This window comes from Oncorhynchus nerka, linkage group LG13, assembly GCF_034236695.1.
Source record: "Oncorhynchus nerka isolate Pitt River linkage group LG13, Oner_Uvic_2.0, whole genome shotgun sequence".
Classification (NCBI taxonomy): domain Eukaryota; kingdom Metazoa; phylum Chordata; class Actinopteri; order Salmoniformes; family Salmonidae; genus Oncorhynchus; species Oncorhynchus nerka.
In genome coordinates, this window is record NC_088408.1 from 97,970,489 (window position 1) to 97,993,513 (window position 23,025).

Consider the following 23,025-nt stretch of genomic DNA (forward strand, 5'->3'; position numbering starts at 1 on the left):
ACAGAGAACATCCCTGGTCATCCCTACTGCCTCTGACCTGGTGGACTCACTAAACAGAGAACATCCCTGGTCCTCTCTACTGCCTCTGATCTGGCGGACTCACTAAACAGAGAACATCCCTGGTCATCTCTACTGCCTCTGGTCTGACGGACTCACTAAACAGAGAACATCCCTGGTCATCCCTACTGCCTCTGGTCTGGAGGACGCACTAAACAGAGAACATCCCTGGTCATCCCTACTGCCTCTGGTCTGGAGGACGCACTAAACAGAGAACATCCCTGGTCCTCTCTACTGCCTCTGATCTGGCGGACTCACTAAACAGAGAACATCCCTGGTCCTCTCTACTGCCTCTGATCTGGCGGACTCACTAAACAGAGAACATCCCTGGTCATCCCTACTGCCTCTGGTCTGGCAAACTCACTAAACAGAGAACATCCCTGGTCATCCCAACTGCCTCTGATCTGGAGGACTCACTAAACAGAGAACATCCTTGGTCATCTCTACTGCCTCTGGTCTGGCGGATTCACTAAACAGAGAACATCCCTGGCCATCCCTACTGCCTCTGATCTGGCGGACTCACTAAACACACATGCTTTGTCTGTAGTGTTGGAGTGTGCCCCTGGCTATCTGCAAATAAAATAAAATAAAAAAAAAACAAGAAAATGGTGCCGTTTGCTTAATATAAGGTAGTTGAAATTATTTATACTTGTACTTTTGATACTTAAGTATATTTTAGCAATTACATTTACTTTTGATACTTTTGTTATCAAATACTTTTAAACTCTTACTCGAGTTGTAGTTTACTGGTTGACTGTTACTCAAGTAGTAGTTTACTGGTTGACTGTTACTCAAGTAGTAGTTTACTGGTTGACTGTTACTCAAGTAGTAGTTTACTGGGGGACTTTTACTCGAGTAGTAGTTTACTGGGGGACTTTTACTCAAGTAGTAATTTACTGGGTGACTTATACGCAAGTCGTAATTTACTGGGTGACTTTTACTCAAGTAGTAGTTTACTGGGTGTCTTTTCTTTTACTCTCAAGTAGTAGTTTACTGGGTGACTTCTTTTACTCTCAAGTAGTAGTTTACTGGGTGACTTTTCTTTTACTCTCAAGTAGTAGTTTACTGGGTGACTTTTCTTTTACTCTCAAGTAGTAGTTTACTGGGGGACTTTTCTTTTACTCTCAAGTATTGTAATTGAGGAATTTCTCCACCACTGGTCCTCCCCTTCCTCCTCTGAGGAGCCTCCACTGCCTGGAAGTATTTGAGAACTCCTTTGTGTCTATTTCTCACGCCGCCTTCAAAGCCCTCTGGACACCCAGACTGACTGAACCTTGACAGACAAAAGACTTGAGAGTCCCCCGCTACAGAGCCCCCCCCCCCCCCCCCCCGGTCTCTGGCCTCCTCAGACTGTGTACCCTTCTGAAACCAAACAGCTTCTGCCAGCCGATGAGGACGTTCCCCCCCCTGGTCTCTGGTCTCCTCAGACTGTGTACCCTTCTGAAACCAAACAGCTTCTGCCAGCCGATGTGGACGTTCACCCCCCCTTGCCAAAAGGAAACATTTTAAACCCACTAACCCTGAACCCCAGCTAGCTAGAAAGAGTAAGACCTATTTAAGATTCTGGTTGGTTAGGGGAAATTAGGAACATTTTGGAATGGGTTTTTGTTTGGTTAGGTTACGGTTAGGTTAGGGTTAGGTTAGGGTTAGGTTACGGTTTTGTTGATTGTTAGTTATCAAAGAACATCTTTTTTGAAAATATATATGGCTTCATTATATTTTCTACATACTTATATATAGTTCCAAACTATCTATCTATATACACATTTGAAGTCGGAAGTTTACTTACACCTTAGCCAAATACATTTAAACTCAGTTTTTCACAATTCCTGACAGTTAATCCTAGTAAAAAATTCCCTGTCTTAGGTCAGTTAGGATCACCATTTTATTTTAAGAATGTGAAATGTCAGAATAATAGTAGAGAGAATCATTTATTTGAGGTTTTATTTCTTTCATCACATACCCAGTGGGTCAGAAGTTTACATACACTCAATTAGTATTTGGTAGCATTGCCTTTAAATGGTTTAACTTGGGTCAAACGTTTCGGGTAGCCTTCCAAAAGCTTCCCACAATAACTTCCATTCCCCCTGACAGAGCTGGTGTAACTGAGTCAGGTTTGTAGGCCTCCTTGCTCGCACAAGCTTTTTCAGTTCTGCCCACAAATGTTCTATAGGATTGAGGTCAGGGCTTTGTGATGGCCACTCCAATGCCTTGACTTCATTGTCCTTTAGCCATTTTGCCACAACTTTGGAAGTGTGCTTGGGGTCATTGTCCATTTGGAAGACCCATTTGCGACCAAGCTTCAACTTCCTGACTGATGTCTTGAGATGTTGCTTCAATATATCCACATAATTTTGCTACCTCATGATGCCATCTATTTTGTGAAGTGCACCAGACCCTCCTGCAGCAAAACACCCCCACAACATGATGCTGCCACCCCCATGCTTCATGGTTGGGATGATGTTCTTTGGCTTGCAAGCCTCCCCCTTTCTTCCAAACATAACGATGGTCATTATGGCCAAACAGTTATATTTTTGTTTCATCAGACCAGAGGACATTTCTCCAAAAAGTACGATCTTTGTCCCCATGTGCAGTTGCAAACCGTAGTCTGGCTTTTTTGGAGCAGTGGCCTCTTCCTTGCTGAGTGGCCTTTCAGGTTATGTCGATATAGGACTCGTTTTACTGTGGATATATCAGAAGCTTCTAAAGCTATGACATAATTTTCTGGAATTTTCCAAGCTGTTTAAAAGGCACAGTCAACTTAGTGTATGTAAACTTCTGACTCACTGGAATTGTGATACAGTGAATTATAAGTGAAATAATCTGTCTGTAAACAATTGTTGGAAAAATGACTTGTCTCATGCACAAAGTAGATGTCCTAACCGACTTGCCAAAACTATAGTTTGTTAACAAGAAATTTGTGGAGTGGTTGAAAAACGAGTTTTAATGACTCCAACCTAAGTGTATGTAAACTTCCGAACGTCAACTGTATATGGTTATAGTCATTTAAATTTACACATGCTTTACCATCCCAATTTTTTAATATTTTTCTAAACAATTGTATTTATTTATTTTTTAATTCTGTTTTTTGGGAGTGGTAGCAACGGGGGAAACACGTGTGTAACGATGCTGTCCCCCTGTCCCCTGGTCAGGTCGCATGAAGAAGGAGCGCGCTGCCTTGTCACGTATCTCAGACGAGTCCTTAGATCAGATCCCAGAGGAGGAGGAGGACACTCCCGTGTTCAAGGAGCTACCGGGCGCCAAGATGACGGATGACGCTGTGCTGCCGTTAACGGGTGGCACCGGAGGAGAGTCACGGAGAGGAGAGGCCACCGGGGAGCTCAACAGCCTGGCCAATGGAGGCACTGTCCTGCCCAACGGACGGGTCTACGGTCAGTTGGCCCGCTGAGCTAAAGCCTTGGCATTACCTGCCGGGGAGCTAATACAAGTCTTCAGGTCGCAGATGTACATCAGTATAGAGACAGGAGAGGCTTCACGTTTCAGATGTCCATCAGTATAGAGACAGGAGAGACTTCACGTTTCAGATGTACATCAGTATAGAGACAGGAGAGGCTTCACGTTTCAGATGTCCATCAGTATAGAGACAGGAGAGACTTCACGTTTCAGATGTACATCAGTATAGAGACAGGAGAGGCTTCACGTTTCAGATGTCCATCAGTATAGAGACAGGAGAGGCTTCACCTTTCAGATGTCCATCAGTATAGAGACAGGAGAGACTTCACCTTTCAGATGTCCATCAGTATAGAGACAGGAGAGACTTCAGGTCCCAGATGTCCATCAGTATAGAGACAGGAGAGACTTCAGGTCCCAGATGTCCATCAGTATAGAGACAGGAGAGACTTCAGGTCCCAGATGTCCATCAATATAGAGACAGGAGAGACTTCAGGTCCCAGATGTCCATCAGTATAGAGACAGGAGAGGCTTCAGGTCCCAGATGTCCATCAGTATAGAGACAGGAGAGACTTCAGGTCCCAGATGTCCATCAGTATAGAGACAGGAGAGGCTTCACCTTTCAGATGTCCATCAGTATAGAGACAGGAGAGACTTCAGGTCCCAGATGTCCATCAGTATAGAGACAGGAGAGACTTCAGGTCCCAGATGTCCATCAGTATAGAGACAGGAGAGACTTCAGGTCCCAGATGTCCATCAGTATAGAGACAGGAGAGACTTCAGGTTCCAGATGTCCATCAGTATAGAGACAGGAGAGACTTCAGGTCCCAAATGTCCATCAGTATAGAGACAGGAGAGACTTCAGGTCCCAGATGTCCATCAGTATAGAGACAGGAGAGACTTCAGGTCCCAGATGTCCATCAGTATAGAGACAGGAGAGACTTCAGGTCCCAGATGTCCATCAGTATAGAGACAGGAGAGACTTCAGGTCCCAGATGTCCATCAGTATAGAGACAGGAGAGACTTCAGGTCCCAGATGTCCATCAGTATAGAGACAGGAGAGACTTCAGGTCCCAGATGTCCATCAGTATAGAGACAGGAGAGACTTCAGGTCCCAGATGTCCATCAGTATAGAGACAGGAGAGACTTCAGGTCCCAGATGTCCATCAGTATAGAGACAGGAGAGACTTCAGGTCCCAGATGTCCATCAGTATAGAGACAGGAGAGGCTTCACCTTTCAGATGTCCATCAGTATAGAGACAGGAGAGGCTTCAGGTCCCAGATGTCCATCAGTATAGAGACAGGAGAGACTTCAGGTCCCAGATGTCCATCAGTATAGAGACAGGAGAGGCTTCAGGTCCCAGATGTCCATCAGTATAGAGACAGGAGAGGCTGAGCCACTGGATTTTAACCCATATACTTTGAGGGTCGACCACAAGATCATGTTGGCCCGCTGACAATAGTACTTCACAGCCAAACCACCTCTGATTTTAGAGTAGAGCAAAGCAGACCAGAGCAGAGCAGAGCAAAGTAGACCAGAGCAGTTCTGTCACGCTCATTCCTCCTGCTACCCAGGCCACTCCCACTCCATGACCTCATACTAACTTTTAGAGTTACTATATTAACGTTTAGTATTTCTTATTTCTTTCTCTGCTCCCCAGACCAGACCACTATACATGTAGTGTAATAGTATTAGTTTAGTATGCCTGATATATTTACTGTGTTATAAACTGGGCGGTTCGAGCCCTGAATTCTGATTGGCTGACAGCTGTGGTATATCAGACCGTATACCACTCGTATGACGAAACGTTTATTTTCTTCTCTTCTCCCCCAGGGCGGACCCACTCCATGACCAACGGTACCCTGTCCATGTCCAAGTCCCCACTGTCCAACGGCAGCTTCACCTTCGGTGGGGAACACATCCGCAGCGACGGTCAAGTGTACCACACGGTTCACAAGGACTCTGGTCTCTACAAAGACCTGCTCCACAAGATCCACCTGGGACGACTGGAGGACGACCACTCCGCCCCCACGCCAGACAACAACTACCGCCTGCTGCGTCGCAACAACAGTTACACCTGCTACACGGCCGCCATCTGTGGCATGCCGGTCCAGCCGCTGATCCGCTCCGAGTCTCGCGAGGCCCGAGAGGACAGTGAGAAGCTGGTGGGGGAGGGGGAGAGGTCGGGAAGCGTGTCCTACACCAAGAAGAGGGTCCGTTACGATAGTTACTCGTCGTACTGTAACGCCGTGGCGGAGGCCGAGATCGAGGCGGAGGAGGGCGGCGTGGAGATGAAGCTGGCGTCTGACCTGGGGGGCGAGGAGGCAGGGGCGCCCGGGGCTCCCATCCCACTGGATGACTCCGCAGAAGAGGATGAAGGGGATAAGGACAAGCCGACCGTCTACCTGCTCTTCCACTTCCTGCAGATCCTCACCGCATGCTTTGGATCCTTCGCTCACGGAGGCAACGACGTCAGGTGGGTGCTGCCCCCCTGCTTCCGGCTGACTAGGGATTACAAAGGTTGAAAACTTTCTTAAAATTCACAGGTTTTCCAGAATTTGTTTCTCAACTGTTGGATTTCTGTTGTTGGAGTTAGTTTACTGACATTTGCAACTCTACAGCAGACAAGATGACCTCTCAATATTAAGACCATTAAGATTTAGTGTTTTTCACACAAGTACAATTTTTATCAGCCCAGCATTCGCCTTATAATCCATCAAACTAGTCTCAAACAGAAAGCAACCAGCCTGACACAGACTCCCCTCTCAAACAGAAAGCAACCAGCCTGACACCGACTCCCCTCTCAAACAGAAAGCAACCAGCCTGACACCGACTCCCCTCTCAAACAGAAAGCAACCAGCCTGACACCGACTCCCCTCTCAAACAGAAAGCAACCAGCCTGACACAGACTCCCCTCTCAAATAGAAAGCAACCAGCCTGACACCGACTCCCCTCTCAAATAGAAAGCAACCAGTCTGACACAGACTCCCCTCTCAAACAGAAAGCAACCAGCCTGACACCGACTCCCCTCTCAAACAGAAAGCAACCAGCCTGACACCGACTCCCCTCTCAAACAGAAAGCAACCAGCCTGACACCGACTCCCCTCTCAAACAGAAAGCAACCAGCCTGACACCGACTCCCCTCTCAAACAGAAAGCAACCAGCCTGACACCGACTCCCCTCTCAAATAGAAAGCAACGAGCCTGACAGACTCCCCTCTCAAACAGAAAGCAACCAGCCTGACACAGACTCCCCTCTCAAATAGAAAGCAACGAGCCTGACAGACTCCCCTCTCAAACAGAAAGCAACCAGCCTGACACAGACTCCCCTCTCAAATAGAAAGCAACGAGCCTGACAGACTCCCCTCTCAAACAGAAAGCAACCAGCCTGACACAGACTCCCCTCTCAAACAGAAAGCAACCAGCCTGACACCGACTCCCCTCTCAAATAGAAAGCAACGAGCCTGACAGTCTCCCCTCTCAAACAGAAAGCAACCAGCCTGACACAGACTCCCCTCTCAAATAGAAAGCAACGAGCCTGACAGACTCCCCTCTCAAATAGAAAGCAACCAGCCTGACACAGACTCCCCTCTCAAACAGAAAGCAACCAGCCTGACACCGACTCCCCTCTCAAATAGAAAGCAACGAGCCTGACAGACTCCCCTCTCAAACAGAAAGCAACCAGCCTGACACCGACTCCCCTCTCAAATAGAAAGCAACGAGCCTGACAGACTCCCCTCTCAAACAGAAAGCAACCAGCCTGACACAGACTCCCCTCTCAAACAGAAAGCAACCAGCCTGACACCGACTCCCCTCTCAAATAGAAAGCAACGAGCCTGACAGACTCCCCTCTCAAACAGAAAGCAACCAGCCTGACACAGACTCCCCTCTCAAATAGAAAGCAACGAGCCTGACAGACTCCCCTCTCAAACAGAAAGCAACCAGCCTGACACCGACTCCCCTCTCCCACTACAGTAACTACCATTCATCATAACACAACTACCATATCGTATGTTATCACTATAAGTTATAGTGAGTTATTACTCAAATGTTATTGGTCACATACACATATTTAGCAGATGTTATTGCGGGGTGTAGCGAAATGCTTGTGTTTCTAGCTCCAACAGTGCAGTAGTATCTAACTAAAGGCTTGTGTTTCTAGCTCCAACAGTGCAGTAGTATCTAACTAAATGCTTGTGTTCCTAGCTCCAACAGTGCAGTAATATCTAACTAAATGCTTGTGTTTCTAGCTCCAACAGTGCAGTAGTATCTAACTAAATGCTTGTGTTTCTAGCTCCAACAGTGCAGTAGTATCTAACTAAATGCTTGTGTTCCTAGCTCCAACAGTGCAGTAGTATCTAACTAAATGCTTGTGTTTCTAGCACCAACAGTTCAGTAGTATCTAACTAAATGCTTGTGTTTCTAGCTCCAACAGTGCAGTAGTATCTAACTAAATGCTTGTGTTCCTAGCTCCAACAGTGCAGTAGTATCTAACTAAATGCTTGTGTTCCTAGCTCCAACAGTGCAGTAGTATCTAACTAAATGCTTGTGTTCCTAGCTCCAACAGTGCAGTAGTATCTAACTAAATGCTTGTGTTCCTAGCTCCAACAGTGCAGTAGTATCTAACTAAATGCTTGTGTTCCTAGCTCCAACAGTGCAGTAGTATCTAACTAAATGCTTGTGTTCCTAGCTCCAACAGTGCAGTAGTATCTAACTAAATGCTTGTGTTCCTAGCTCCAACAGTGCAGTAGTATCTAACTAAATGCTTGTGTTCCTAGCTCCAACAGTGCAGTAGTATCTAACTAAATGCTTGTGTTCCTAGCTCCAACAGTGCAGTAGTATCTAACTAAATGCTTGTGTTCCTAGCTCCAACAGTGCAGTAGTATCTAACTAAATGCTTGTGTTTCTAGCTCCAACAGTGCAGTAGTATCTAACTAAATGCTTGTGTTCCTAGCTCCAACAGTGCAGTAGTATCTAACTAAATGCTTGTGTTTCTAGCTCCAACAGTGCAGTAGTATCTAACTAAATGCTTGTGTTTCTAGCTCCAACAGTGCAGTAGTATCTAACTAAATGCTTGTGTTCCTAGCTCCAACAGTGCAGTAGTATCTAACTAAATGCTTGTGTTCCTAGCTCCAACAGTGCAGTAGTATCTAACTAAATGCTTGTGTTTCTAGCTCCAACAGTGCAGTAGTATCTAACTAAATGCTTGTGTTCCTAGCTCCAACAGTGCAGTAGTATCTAACTAAATGCTTGTGTTTCTAGCACCAACAGTTCAGTAGTATCTAACTAAATGCTTGTGTTTCTAGCTCCAACAGTGCAGTAGTATCTAACTAAATGCTTGTGTTCCTAGCTCCAACAGTGCAGTAGTATCTAACTAAATGCTTGTGTTCCTAGCTCCAACAGTGCAGTAGTATCTAACTAAATGCTTGTGTTCCTAGCTCCAACAGTGCAGTAGTATCTAACTAAATGCTTGTGTTCCTAGCTCCAACAGTGCAGTAGTATCTAACTAAATGCTTGTGTTTCTAGCTCCAACAGTGCAGTAGTATCTAACTAAATGCTTGTGTTCCTAGCTCCAACAGTGCAGTAGTATCTAACTAAATGCTTGTGTTCCTAGCTCCAACAGTGCAGTAGTATCTAACTAAATGCTTGTGTTCCTAGCTCCAACAGTGCAGTAGTATCTAACTAAATGCTTGTGTTCCTAGCTCCAACAGTGCAGTAGTATCTAACTAAATGCTTGTGTTCCTAGCTCCAACAGTGCAGTAGTATCTAACTAAATGCTTGTGTTTCTAGCTCCAACAGTGCAGTAGTATCTAACTAAATGCTTGTGTTCCTAGCTCCAACAGTGCAGTAGTATCTAACTAAATGCTTGTGTTTCTAGCTCCAACAGTGCAGTAGTATCTAACTAAATGCTTGTGTTTCTAGCTCCAACAGTGCAGTAGTATCTAACTAAATGCTTGTGTTCCTAGCTCCAACAGTGCAGTAGTATCTAACTAAATGCTTGTGTTTCTAGCTCCAACAGTGCAGTAGTATCTAACTAAATGCTTGTGTTCCTAGCTCCAACAGTGCAGTAATATCTAACTAAATGCTTGTGTTTCTAGCTCCAACAGTGCAGTAGTATCTAACTAAATGCTTGTGTTTCTAGCTCCAACAGTGCAGTAGTATCTAACTAAATGCTTGTGTTTCTAGCTCCAACAGTGCAGTAGTATCTAACTAAATGCTGGTGTTCCTAGCTCCAACAGTGCAGTAATATCTAACTAAATGCTTGTGTCCTAGCTCCAACAGTGCAGTAGTATCTAACTAAATGCTTGTGTCCCCTAGCTCCAACAGTGCAGTAGTATCTAACTAAATACTTGTGTTCCTAGCTCCAACAGTGCAGTAGTATCTAACTAAATGCTTGTGTTCCTAGCTCCAACAGTGCAGTAGTATCTAACTAAATGCTTGTGTTCCTAGCTCCAACAGTGCAGTAGTATCTAACTAAATGCTTGTGTTCCTAGCTCCAACAGTGCAGTAGTATCTAACTAAATGCTTGTGTTCCTAGCACCAACAGTTCAGTAATATCTAACTAAATGCTTGTGTTTCTAGCTCCAACAGTGCAGTAGTATCTAACTAAATGCTTGTGTTCCTAGCTCCAACAGTGCAGTAGTATCTAACTAAATGCTTGTGTTTCTAGCTCCAACAGTGCAGTAGTATCTAACTAAATGCTTGTGTTCCTAGCTCCAACAGTGCAGTAGTATCTAACTAAATGCTTGTGTTTCTAGCTCCAACAGTGCAGTAGTATCTAACTAAATGCTTGTGTTCCTAGCTCCAACAGTGCAGTAATATCTAACTAAATGCTTGTGTTTCTAGCTCCAACAGTGCAGTAGTATCTAACTAAATGCTTGTGTTTCTAGCTCCAACAGTGCAGTAGTATCTAACTAAATGCTTGTGTTTCTAGCTCCAACAGTGCAGTAGTATCTAACTAAATGCTGGTGTTCCTAGCTCCAACAGTGCAGTAATATCTAACTAAATGCTTGTGTCCTAGCTCCAACAGTGCAGTAGTATCTAACTAAATGCTTGTGTCCCCTAGCTCCAACAGTGCAGTAGTATCTAACTAAATACTTGTGTTCCTAGCTCCAACAGTGCAGTAGTATCTAACTAAAAAATTGTGTCCCCTGGCTCCAACAGTGCAGTAGTATCTAACTAAATACTTGTGTTCCTAGCTCCAACAGTGCAGTAGTATCTAACTAAATGCTTGTGTTCCTAGCTCCAACAGTGCAGTAGTATCTAACTAAATGCTTGTGTTCCTAGCTCCAACAGTGCAGTAGTATCTAACTAAATGCTTGTGTTCCTAGCTCCAACAGTGCAGTAGTATCTAACTAAATGCTTGTGTTTCTAGCTCCAACAGTGCAGTAGTATCTAACTAAATGCTTGTGTTCCTAGCTCCAACAGTGCAGTAATATCTAACTAAATGCTTGTGTTTCTAGCTCCAACAGTGCAGTAGTATCTAACTAAATGCTTGTGTTTCTAGCTCCAACAGTGCAGTAGTATCTAACTAAATGCTTGTGTTCCTAGCTCCAACAGTGCAGTAATATCTAACTAAATGCTTGTGTTCCTAGCTCCAACAGTGCAGTAATATCTAACTAAATGCTTGTGTTCCTAGCTCCAACAGTGCAGTAGTATCTAACTAAATGCTTGTGTCCCCTAGCTCCAACAGTGCAGTAGTATCTAACTAAATGCTTGTGTTCCTAGCTCCAACAGTGCAGTAGTATCTAACTAAATGCTTGTGTTCCTAGCTCCAACAGTGCAGTAGTATCTAACTAAATGCTTGTGTTTCTAGCTCCAACAGTGCAGTAGTATCTAACTAAATGCTTGTGTTCCTAGCTCTAACAGTGCAGTAGTATCTAACTAAATGCTTGTGTTCCTAGCTCCAACAGTGCAGTAGTATCTAACTAAATGCTTGTGTTTCTAGCTCCAACAGTGCAGTAGTATCTAACTAAATGCTTGTGTTCCTAGCTCCAACAGTGCAGTAGTATCTAACTAAATGCTTGTGTTCCTAGCTCCAACAGTGCAGTAGTATCTAACTAAATGCTTGTGTTTCTAGCTCCAACAGTGCAGTAGTATCTAACTAAATGCTTGTGTTCCTAGCTCCAACAGTGCAGTAATATCTAACTAAATGCTTGTGTTCCTAGCTCCAACAGTGCAGTAATATCTAACTAAATGCTTGTGTTCCTAGCTCCAACAGTGCAGTAGTATCTAACTAAATGCTTGTGTTCCTAGCTCCAACAGTGCAGTAGTATCTAACTAAATGCTTGTGTCCCCTAGCTCCAACAGTGCAGTAGTATCTAACTAAATGCTTGTGTTTCTAGCTCCAACAGTGCAGTAATATCTAACTAAATGCTTGTGTTCCTAGCTCCAACAGTGCAGTAGTATCTAACTAAATGCTTGTGTTTCTTGCTCCAACAGTGCAGTAATATCTAACTAAATGCTTGTGTTCCTAGCTCCAACAGTGCAGTAGTATCTAACTAAATGCTTGTGTTCCTAGCTCCAACAGTGCAGTAGTATCTAACTAAATGCTTGTGTTCCTAGCTCCAACAGTGCAGTAGTATCTAACTAAATGCTTGTGTTTCTAGCTCCAACAGTGCAGTAGTATCTAACTAAATGCTTGTGTTCCTAGCTCCAACAGTGCAGTAATATCTAACTAAATGCTTGTGTTCCTAGCTCCAACAGTGCAGTAATATCTAACTAAATGCTTGTGTTCCTAGCTCCAACAGTGCAGTAGTATCTAACTAAATGCTTGTGTTCCTAGCTCCAACAGTGCAGTAGTATCTAACTAAATGCTTGTGTTTCTAGCTCCAACAGTGCAGTAGTATCTAACTAAATGCTTGTGTTCCTAGCTCCAACAGTGCAGTAATATCTAACAATTCACAACAATGCACACATCTAAAAGTAAAAGAATGGAATTAAGAAATGTAGAAATATTGGGACGAGCAATATCGGTATCCAGAGTGTAAATATACACACGACATGGCCAAAAGTATGTGGACACCTGCTCGTCGAACTTCTCGTTCCAAAATCTATATACATTGCTCAAAAAAATAAAGCGAACAAACACTAAAATAACACATCCTAGATCTGAATTAATGAAATATTCTTATTAAATACTTTTTTCTTTACACAGTTGAATGTGCTGACAACAAAATCACACAAAAATGATCAATGGAAATCAAATGTATCAATCCATGGAGGTCTGGATTTGGAGTCACACTGTGGAAAACCACACTACAGGCTGATCCAACTTTGATGTAATGTCCTTAAAACAAGTCAAAATGAGGCTCAGTAGTGTGTGTGGCCTCCACGTGCCTGTATGACCTCCCTACAACGCCTGGGCATGCTCCTGATGAGGTGGCGGATGGTCTCCCGAGGGATCTCCTCCCAGACCTGGACTAAAGCATCCGCCAACTCCTGGACAGTCTGTGGTGCAACGTGACCATTTTTATGTTTTTGTCTATGGAGATTGCATGGCTGTGTGCTCAATTTTATACACCTGTCAGCAACGGGTGCAACAGCAACATTCCTGTAGTCAGCATACCAATTGTAGGCTCCCTCAACTTGAGACATTTGTGGCATTGTGTTGTGCACAATATTTTATAGAAATACGCTGTTTTTGTGCGTATGGAACATTTCTGAGATCTTTTATTTCGGCTCATAAAACATGGGGCCAACACTTTACATGTTGTGTTTATATTGTTTTTGTAAACCTTTATTTAACCAGGCAAGTCAGTTAAGAACAAATTCTTATTTTCAATGACGGCCTAGGAACAGTGCCTGTTCAGGGGCAGAACGACAGATTTTGTACCTTGTCAGCTCGGGGATTTGAACTTGCAACCTTTCGGTTACTAGTCCAATGCTCTAACCACTAGCCTACCCTGCCGCCCCAGTTACCTTTCTTGGGTACAGGAACAATGGTGGACATTCAGCTAGTGTTCAACATGTTATTTACACAACTACACCCTCCCCCTTACAGTAACGCCATCGGCCCGTTGGTGGCGCTGTGGATGATCTATGAACAAGGCGGGGTGATGCAGGACGCCGCCACCCCCATCTGGTTGCTGTTCTACGGGGGCATTGGCATCTGCTGCGGCCTCTGGGTTTGGGGGCGCCGGGTGATCCAAACCATGGGGAAGGACCTCACCCCCATCACACCTTCCAGGTGAGAGAGAGGAGGGAGGGCTGCATGGGCAAGGATCTCACCCCCATCACACCTTCCAGGTGAGAGAGAGGAGGGAGGGCTGCATGGGCAAGGATCTCACCCCCATCACACCTTCCAGGTGAGAGAGAGGAGGGAGGGCTGCATGGGCAAGGATCTCACCCCCATCACACCTTCCAGGTGAGAGAGAGGAGGGAGGGCTGCATGGGCAAGGATCTCACCCCCATCACACCTTCCAGGTGAGAGAGAGGAGGGAGGGCTGCATGGGTAAGGACCTCACCCCCATCACACCTTCCAGGTGAGAGAGAGGAGGGAGGGCTGCATGGGTAAGGACCTCACCCCCATCAGGTGAGAGAGTGGAGTGAGGGCTGCGTGTGACTGACTGGGAGGATGGGTAAGGACCTCACCCCCATCAGGTGAGAGAGAGGAGGGAGGGCTGCGTGTGACTGACTGGGAGGATGGGTAAGGACCTCACCCCCATCAGGTGAGAGAGAGGAGGGAGGGCTGCATGTGACTGACTGGGAGGATGGGTAAGGACCTCACCCCATCAGGTGAGAGAGAGAGGAGGGAGGGCTGCGTGTGACTGACTGGGAGGATGGGTTAGGACCTCACCCCCATCAGGTGAGAGAGAGGAGGGAGGGCTGCGTGTGACTGACTGGGAGGATGGGTAAGGACCTCACCCCCATCAGGTGAGAGAGAGGAGGGAGGGCTGCGTGTGACTGACTGGGAGGATGGGTAAGGACCTCACCCCCATCAGGTGAGAGAGAGAGGAGGGAGGGCTGCGTGTGACTGACTGGGAGGATGGGTTAGGACCTCACCCCCATCAGGTGAGAGAGAGGAGGGAGGGCTGCGTGTGACTGACTGGGAGGATGGGTAAGGACCTCACCCCCATCAGGTGAGAGAGAGGAGGGAGGGCTGCGTGTGACTGACTGGGAGGATGGGTAAGGACCTCACCCCCATCAGGTGAGAGAGAGAGGAGGGAGGGCTGCGTGTGACTGACTGGGAGGATGGGTAAGGACCTCACCCCCATCAGGTGAGAGAGAGGAGGGAGGGCTGCGTGTGACTGACTGGGAGGATGGGTAAGGACCTCACCCCCATCAGGTGAGAGAGAGGAGGGAGGGCTGCGTGTGACTGACTGGGAGGATGGGTAAGGACCTCACCCCCATCAGGTGAGAGAGAGGAGAGAGGGCTGCGTGTGACTGACTGGGAGGATGGGTAAGGACCTCACCCCCATCAGGTGAGAGAGAGGAGGGAGGGCTGCGTGTGACTGACTGGGAGGATGGGTAAGGACCTCACCCCCACCAGGTGAGAGAGAGGAGGGAGGGCTGCGTGTGACTGACTGGGAGGATGGGTAAGGACCTCACCCCCACCAGGTGAGAGAGAGGAGGGAGGGCTGCGTGTGACTGACTGGGAGGATGGGTAAGGACCTCACCCCCAACAGGTGAGAGAGAGGAGAGAGGGCTGCGTGTGACTGACTGGGAGGATGGGTAAGGACCTCACCCCCATCAGGTGAGAGAGAGGAGGGAGGGCTGCGTGTGACTGACTGGGAGGATGGGTAAGGACCTCACCCCCATCAGGTGAGAGAGAGGAGGGAGGGCTGCGTGTGACTGACTGGGAGGATGGGTAAGGACCTCACCCCCATCAGGTGAGAGAGAGGAGGGAGGGCTGCGTGTGACTGACTGGGAGGATGGGTAGGTGGGATGACAGACACACATATAGGTAACTGCCAAACTAAAGTAAATGAGGGATACAAGGTGACAGTACATTCAGAAAGTATTCAGACCCCTTAATTTTTTTCCACATTTTGTTACGTTACAGCTTTGTTCTAAAATGGATTAAAAATATATATATATCACCAATATATCACACAGTGACAAAGCAAAAACTGTTTTATTGAAATTATTGCAAATGTATTAAAAATAAAAATCAGAAATCCCTTATTTACATAAGTATTCAGAACCTTTGCTATGAGACTCGAAATTGAGCTCAGGTGCATCCTGTTTCCAGTGATCATCCTTGAGATGTTTCTACAACCTTGAGTGGAGTCCACCTGTGGTAAATTCAATTGATTGGACATGATTTGGAAAGGCACATACCTGTCTATATAAGGTCCCACAATTGACAGTGCATGTGAGAGCAAAATCCAAGCCACGAGTTTGAAGGAATTGTCCTTAGAGCCCCGAGACAGGATTGTGTCGAGGCACAGATCTGGGGAAGGGTGCCAAAACTTTTTTTGCAGCATTGATGGTGCCCAAGAACACAGTGGCCTCCATCATTCTTCAATGGGAGAAGTTTGGAACCACCAAGACTCTTCCTAGAGCTGGCCACCCGGCCAAACTGAGTAATCGAGGGAGAAGGGCCTTGGTCAGGGGGGTGAACATGAACCCGATGGTCACTCTGACAGAGCTCCACAGTTCTTAAATGGGAGAAGTTTGGAACCGCCAAGACTCTTCCTAGAATCTGGCATAGTTTAGACAGGCCGAACTGAGCAATCGAGGGCGAAAAGCCTTGGTCAGGGATGTGACCAAGAACCTGATTGTCACTCGGAATGAGCTCCAGAGCTCCTCTTTGGAGATGGGAGAACCTTCCAGAAGGACAACCATCTCTGCAGCACTCCACCAATCAGGGCTTTATGGTAGAGTGGTCAGACGGAAGCCACTCCTCAGTAAAAAGGTACGACAGCCCGCTTGGAGTTTGCCAAAAGGCATCTAAAGGACTCGAACCATGAGAAACATTATTCTCTGGTCTGATGAAACCAAGATTGAACTCTTTGGCCTGAATGCCAAGCGTCACGTCTGGAGGAAACCTGGCACCATCTCTACGGTGAAGCATGGTGGTGGCAGCATCATGCTGTGGGGATGTTTTTCAGGAACTGGGAGACTAGTCAGGATCGAGGGAAAGATGAATGGAGAAAAGTACAGAGAGATCCTTGATGAAAACCTGCTCCAGAGCGCTCAGGACATCAGACTGGGGGTTCACCTTCCAACAGGACAAAGACCCAAAGCACACAGCCAAGACAATGCAGGAGTGGCTTTGGGGCAAGTCTCTGAATGTCCTTGAGTGGCCCAGCCAGAGCCCGGACTTGAACACGATCAAACATCTCTGGAGAGACCTGAAAATAGCTGTGCAGCGACGCTCCTCATCCAACCCGACAGAGTTTGAGAGGATCTGCAAAGAGAATGGGAGAACCTCCCCAAATACAGGTTTGCCAAGCTTGTAGCGTCATACCCAAGAAGACTCAAGGCTGTGATCGCTGCCAAAGGTGCTTCAACAAAGTACTGAGTAAATGTTCTCAATACTAATGTAAATGTGATATTTCAATCATTTCTTTTAATAGAAATTTGCCCAAAAATTCTTTACATATGTTTCTGCTTTGTCATTATGGGGTATTGTGATGTCATTATGGGGTATTGTGATGTCATTATGGGGTATTGTGATGTCATTATGGGGTATTGTGATGTCATTATGGGGTATTGATTGATGAGGAACAACACTTTTTATACATTTTAGAATAAGCCTTTAACGTAACCAAATGTGTTTTCTACCAACATCAACAAATCACCAAATTATGGAGTTTCTCGTGGAAGAATGCTGTCTCATCCCTCCAATAGAGTTGCAGACACCTGTGGAATCTGTGCCCAAAGCTCATTGAAGTTGTTAGGGCGATGGGCCACTACGACCCATTAAGACACTTTATGGTGAGGTTTCCTTTATCTTAGCAGTTACCTGTATGTAGCCTATATGAAATCCCAGATATGTCAATGCATACACATACTGGCATAGTGGACTTGGTGTTTCAGAATGATAGACTCGTGCATGTAGAGTGGAATGCACAAACAAACTCATAGACTTCCTCTTCATACACTTTGTCTGTCTGACTGACTGCCTGTCTGACTGCCTGTCTGACTGCCTGTCTGACTGCCTGACTGACTGCCTGTCTGACTGCCTGATGAGTCTGCGTGAACCCTTTGTCTTCTGAACTGAACCACTCAAACACCGCTGTAGAACCACTGCTAGGAACCTAGTCCTCAACCCTTCTCTACTCTATTGTCCTGATCCTCACTATAGAACCCCTCTACTCTAAAACCCTCTGGAATCTAGATCATGGATGGGCAACTTTGATGGGGGGGGTTTGGGGCCACAGAGGAAATTAAACTCATCGTGGTAGGCCACAGTGGCTCGTGTACCCACATCCTATTCAACATGATAACTGAGGATCAATGGGCCCCGTCCTGGTTGCTAATTGGACCGTGATTACTACGAGTTTACATAGCTGTCTGCTAGACTCATTCACCAATCTAAAGCATTTTATCTGACATGGACTGATTGAGTGACTGCTGATGCACAACCAAATGACCAAATTGTGCCTTGTGTATTTCTATTCCCTAGTCGGGGGGGGGGGGGGGGGGGATTGGTGCCTACAAAAAGGGGGCGTTGCCCATCCCTGTTCTACATCCTCAATAGAACCCTACTGAGGGATTGATCCTAGTTCTGCTTCTTAGAACCTTGAGACTGCACTATTCCCCCTCACCATTCTTAGAACCCTACCCACCTCACTAGAACGCTGCTTTTTAGAACCCTACCCACCTCACTAGAACGCTGCTTTTTAGAACCCTACCCACCTCACTAGAACCTGCTTCAGGATTCTCTGTAGTCGTCAGTAAACAAGTGTGTCTCTTCCTTGTCAACCCAGCAGAGCAGGGCTCATGTTAACCTCACTTTGACCCACAGACGGACACACATGGATCCATCTAGTAGAGGGAGGCCAAACTGATTCAACCCTTTGTGTAAATCCCTGAAAGAACAGAGAGCTCAGCAGCCTTAGTCCTCCATCTCTCTTTCTCTTCCTGTCTCGCTTGCTGCCTCGCCATCTCCCTTTCTCTCTCTAACCTCCCTGCCCCCCTATATCTCTCTCTTCTCCTCACTAATTAGTAGAGTATAGAATGTGCCCTGGTCAAACAGGATGGGGTGGCCTGGCAAGAACATCACAGAGCTGCAGGAAGTGGGCCAATGGTGTTGCATTCTGGGAAAGGGAACACCGCAGTGGGAGTCTGGCCTCTAGTCCGCAGAGGGATGCCAGCCAGACTCTCTCTCTCTCTCCTTCTTTATCCCTTGCGATCACTACCCCCTCTTTTTCTCGCTCGCTCTCTCCCTCTATTGCTCTTATTTCTGTCTGCTTCTCTTCTCTTCACTTTTGCACAATGAGTTCATTCCCCCCCCTCCCTCTCCCCTCTAGCCATCTCTCTCTCCCCTCTCTAGCCATCTCTCTCTCCCCTCTCTAGCCATCTCTCTCTCCCCTCTAGCCATCTCTCTCTCCCCTCTCTAGCCATCTCTCTCCCCCTATAGCCATCTCTCTCTCCCCCTCTAGCCATCTCTCTCTCCCCCTCTAGCCATCTCTCTCTCCCCCTCTGGCCATCTCTCTCCCCCCTCTCTAGCCATCTCTCTCTCCCTCTCTAGCCATCTCTCTCTCCCCTCTCTAGCCATCTCTCTCTCCCCCTCTAGCCATCTCTCTCTCCCCCTCTAGCCATCTCTCTCTCTCTCCCCTCTAGCCATCTCTCTCTCTCTCCCCTCTAGCCATCTCTCTCTCTCTCTCCCCTCTAGCCATCTCTCGCTCCCCTCTCTAGCCATCTCTCGCTCCACTCTCTAGCCATCTCTCGCTCTCTCGCTCTTTATTTCACTAGGCAAGTCAGTTAAGAACAAATTGTCTTTCACAAAGACTGCCTGTTCTCTGTTGCTCTCCTACCATCTTTCCTTGTGTCCTTCCTTCCCCCTCTCCTTCCCTGTTCTCACACCCGTCTGCCTCCATCAGCCGCCAGCCTGTCTGCTGGGGATAAAGGACAATTAGCTGTGGTTCTCTATCGCTCTAAAGACTCTCCTTCCTCTAGTGGCCATTACCATGCATCTTCCTGTCTCCTCTCTTTTGGGGGGCGCTTTGGTGTGTGTTTTGGTGTGTGTGTTTTTTGGTGTGTGTGTGAAATTTGTTTAAGCAGTGAGTCAGTCATTTGAACACCTAGTGTGTCGTCGTCGTCCTGTCCCCCCCCCTACAGCCACACTTACGTGCTATATCCAGTCGATCAGGACCCCCCCCCCACACACACACACACACACACTCATGTTACATGTAGACATGATCTGTGCGTGTCACATGACTCCCTGAAGTGGAAGTTGTAATTGTAAGACTCTTACAAGTGCCTTGTGTCATTGTCGCGAAGGTGGGAAGGCAGGCGTCCAAAATAAACCCATAGGAACGCATTGAAACCCATCGATACCCATTGGACAGATTTTTGGTGAGAGTGAAAGCTTCCTCTCAGATCCCTCTCTATCAGAGACTGAAAAACTAGCGCAATGGATTATGGTCATTAATTACCATGTTTCTGCACTGAACTAGGTTGAATATTTGCTTAATGAAAACTCCAACTCCCTTCACAAAAAAACGGAACTAAATGAAATTCAAGTAACGGAATCGACGTCAGTTAATCACTCAGCAATAGTCACTCTGTCTGTCATATGTGAAAGCCTGTCTGTCTGTCTGTCTGTCTGTCTGTCTGTCTGTCTGTCTGTCTGTCTGTCTGTCTGTCTGTCTGTCTGTCTGTCTGTCTGTCTGTCTCTGTCTGTCTGTCTGTCATATGTGAAAGCCTGTCTGTCTGTCATATGTGAAAGCCTGTCTGTCTGTCATATGTGAAAGCCTGTCTGTCTGTCATATGTGAAAGCCTGTCTGTCTGTCATATGTGAAAGCCTGTCTGTCATATGTGAAAGCCTGTCTGTCATATGTGAAAGCCTGTCTGTCATATGTGATAGCCTGTCTGTCTGTCATATGTGAAAGCCTGTCTCTCTGTCTGTCATATGTGAAAGCCTGTCTGTCTGTCATATGTGAAAGCCTGTCTGTCTGTCTGTCATATGTGAAAGCCTGTCTGTCTGTCTGTCATATGTGAAAGCCTGTCTGTCTGTCATATGTGAAAGCCTGTCTGTCTGTCTGTCATATGTGAAAGCCTGTCTGTCTGTCTTATGTGAAAGCCTGTCTGTGTGTGCGTCTGACTGTGTGTGTGAGCGAGTGAGGGAGATATGACTTCTATGAAGGCCTGTGTGCGTGAGTGCCTGTGATGGCCTGTGTGCGTGAGTGCCTGTGAAGGCCTGTGTGCGTGAGTGCCTGTGAAGGCCTGTGTGCGTGAGTGCCTGTGAAGGCCTGTGTGCGTGAGTGCCTGTGAAGGCCTGTGTGCGTGAAGGCCTGTGTGCGTGAGTGCCTGTGAAGGCCTCCTGTGTGTGTTTGATTCTGTAGAAAGGCAGGACACTGACGGTTAAGGATGTCTCTCTATCCCCCTCTCTCCTCTTCACAGTGGATTCACTATAGAGCTGGCTTCAGCGCTCACTGTTGTGTTTGCTTCCAATATCGGAATCCCAGTCAGTACCACACACTGCAAGGTACGACCCAGGCTGGTGGACCGCCTACCAGCCACATCTCACCCTTACACTCACATGGCATGTTGGTGTGGATTTTATTTCACCTTTTATTTAACCAGGTAGGACAGAGTTGAGAGCATGTTCTCATTTACAACTGCGACCTGGCAGGTGTGTAGGTGTGGTGTGTTTGTTCCCACAGGTGTGCTGTTTGCTGAACGCCTCAAAAGGCTGGGCTGCCTCGCTCCTGCAATCTTACAACTCCTCCTTGTCTCACTTCTCTTCTCTGTGTTTTTGTACCCCTCCATCTCTCTCTCTTTCTCTCTCTCTCTCTTTTTCTCTCTCTCTTTCTCTCTCTCTCTCTTTTTCTCTCTGTCTCCATCTCTCTCTTTCTCTCTGTCTCCATCTCTCTCTTTCTCTCTTTTTCTCTCTCTCGCTCTCTCTCTCTCTCTCTCTCTCTCTCTCTCTCTCTCTCTCTCTTTTTCTCTGTCTCTCTCTGTCTCTCTCTCTCTCTCTGTCTGTCTCTCTCTCTCTCTCTCTATTCCATCTATTCAGTGGTTTTTGCGTTGAAGTAATGAGCGCTCTGTCAGTGCTTGTTGCTTCTAATGTGGGCATCCCAATAAGCTCCACCCACTGCAAGGTATTGGCGTGCTGGTTGGTTAGTGAAGCCGTGTAGCTCCTCCCATCAGCTTCACTAGACTGAATCTGAGCCAATCACAACTCTCCCGAGTTGCAGCTTTGACCCCTTGTGCACTTTTCCTCCAGCTGTGATTGGTTAAGGTCTGAGGGCTCCAATGAGATTACTTAATTCTTACCATCACACACAACGCATGGCAAAAGTCGTGAATATCCATCCACCCATCCATGTAATAGTTAGCAGAGTTCACTCACCTACCCGATATTGACATGTCTTAAATCATCCCAAGGTGTCTGAAACAGCATTGTGTAGCTCAGTGGGATTGTGTTAAGTAATGACGTTACCTAATGCAACATTTTAGTGAAATCTTAGTTCCTGAATGAATGAAACACACCAGGCTAGCCTCAGGCAGACCAATCATAACACCTCTCATTTAATTAGCCACTTCAGTCTTGTGTAATTCAGTGGTGACTCGGGATTGTGTCCCAAGTGGTATCCTATCCCCTATATAGTGCACTACATTTAACCCGGGGGCCCCAGAAGGCTCTATGAAGGGATTAGGGTGCCATTTGGAACATATTGAGAAAAGAGTGTAGTTGCACACTCTAGCCAGCAGATCCAACTCACTTCCTGACTGCCCCGCTAGGGTCAAACGGACTTCCTGACTGCCCCGCTAGGGTCAAACGGACTTCCTGACTGCCGCGCTAGGGTCAAACGGACTTCCTGACTGCCGCGCTAGGGTCAAACGGACTTCCTGACTGCCCCGCTAGGGTCAAACGGACTTCCTGACTGCCCCGCTAGGGTCAAACGGACTTCCTGACTGCCGCGCTGGGGTCAAACGGACTTCCTGACTGCCGCGCTGGGGTCAAACGGACTTCCTGACTGCCGCGCGCTGGGGTCAAACAGACTTCCTGACTGCCGCGCTGGGGTCAAACGGACTTCCTGACTGCCCCGCTAGGGTCAAACGGACTTCCTGACTTCCGCGCTAGGGTCAAACGGACTTCCTGACTGCCCCGCGCTGGGGTCAAACGGACTTCCTGACTGCCCCGCGCTGGGGTCAAACGGACTTCCTGACTGCCCCGCGCTGGGGTCAAACGGACTTCCTGACTGCCCCGCTAGGGTCAAACGGACTTCCTGACTGCCCCGCTAGGGTCAAACGGACTTCCTGACTGCCGCGCTAGGGTCAAACGGACTTCCTTTGTAGATGAAGACACTGAGGAGAGACGGCATGAGATATGGCCCAGGGAAAGCGTACGTCAATCCAGGGATGAGGAATGACCTCATTATCCCAACTGTTACTGGTGCAGCTGTACGCATACGGGTTGTATCTGCTGGCTAC

General features: G+C 47.0%; 1 protein-coding gene across 1 annotated transcript in view; it reads left to right on the forward strand.

Moving 5' to 3' along the window:
- The window catches only part of LOC115124684 (sodium-dependent phosphate transporter 2), a 127,764-nt gene that overhangs the window by 98,494 nt on the left and 6,245 nt on the right, over window positions 1-23,025 (forward strand). The window contains exons 7-10 of the mRNA XM_065026890.1: window positions 3,210-3,449; window positions 5,303-5,945; window positions 13,472-13,657; window positions 20,989-21,073. Of these exons, the coding sequence (XP_064882962.1) occupies window positions 3,210-3,449; window positions 5,303-5,945; window positions 13,472-13,657; window positions 20,989-21,073 (1,154 nt within the window). The remainder of the gene's footprint in view (window positions 1-3,209; window positions 3,450-5,302; window positions 5,946-13,471; window positions 13,658-20,988; window positions 21,074-23,025) is intronic.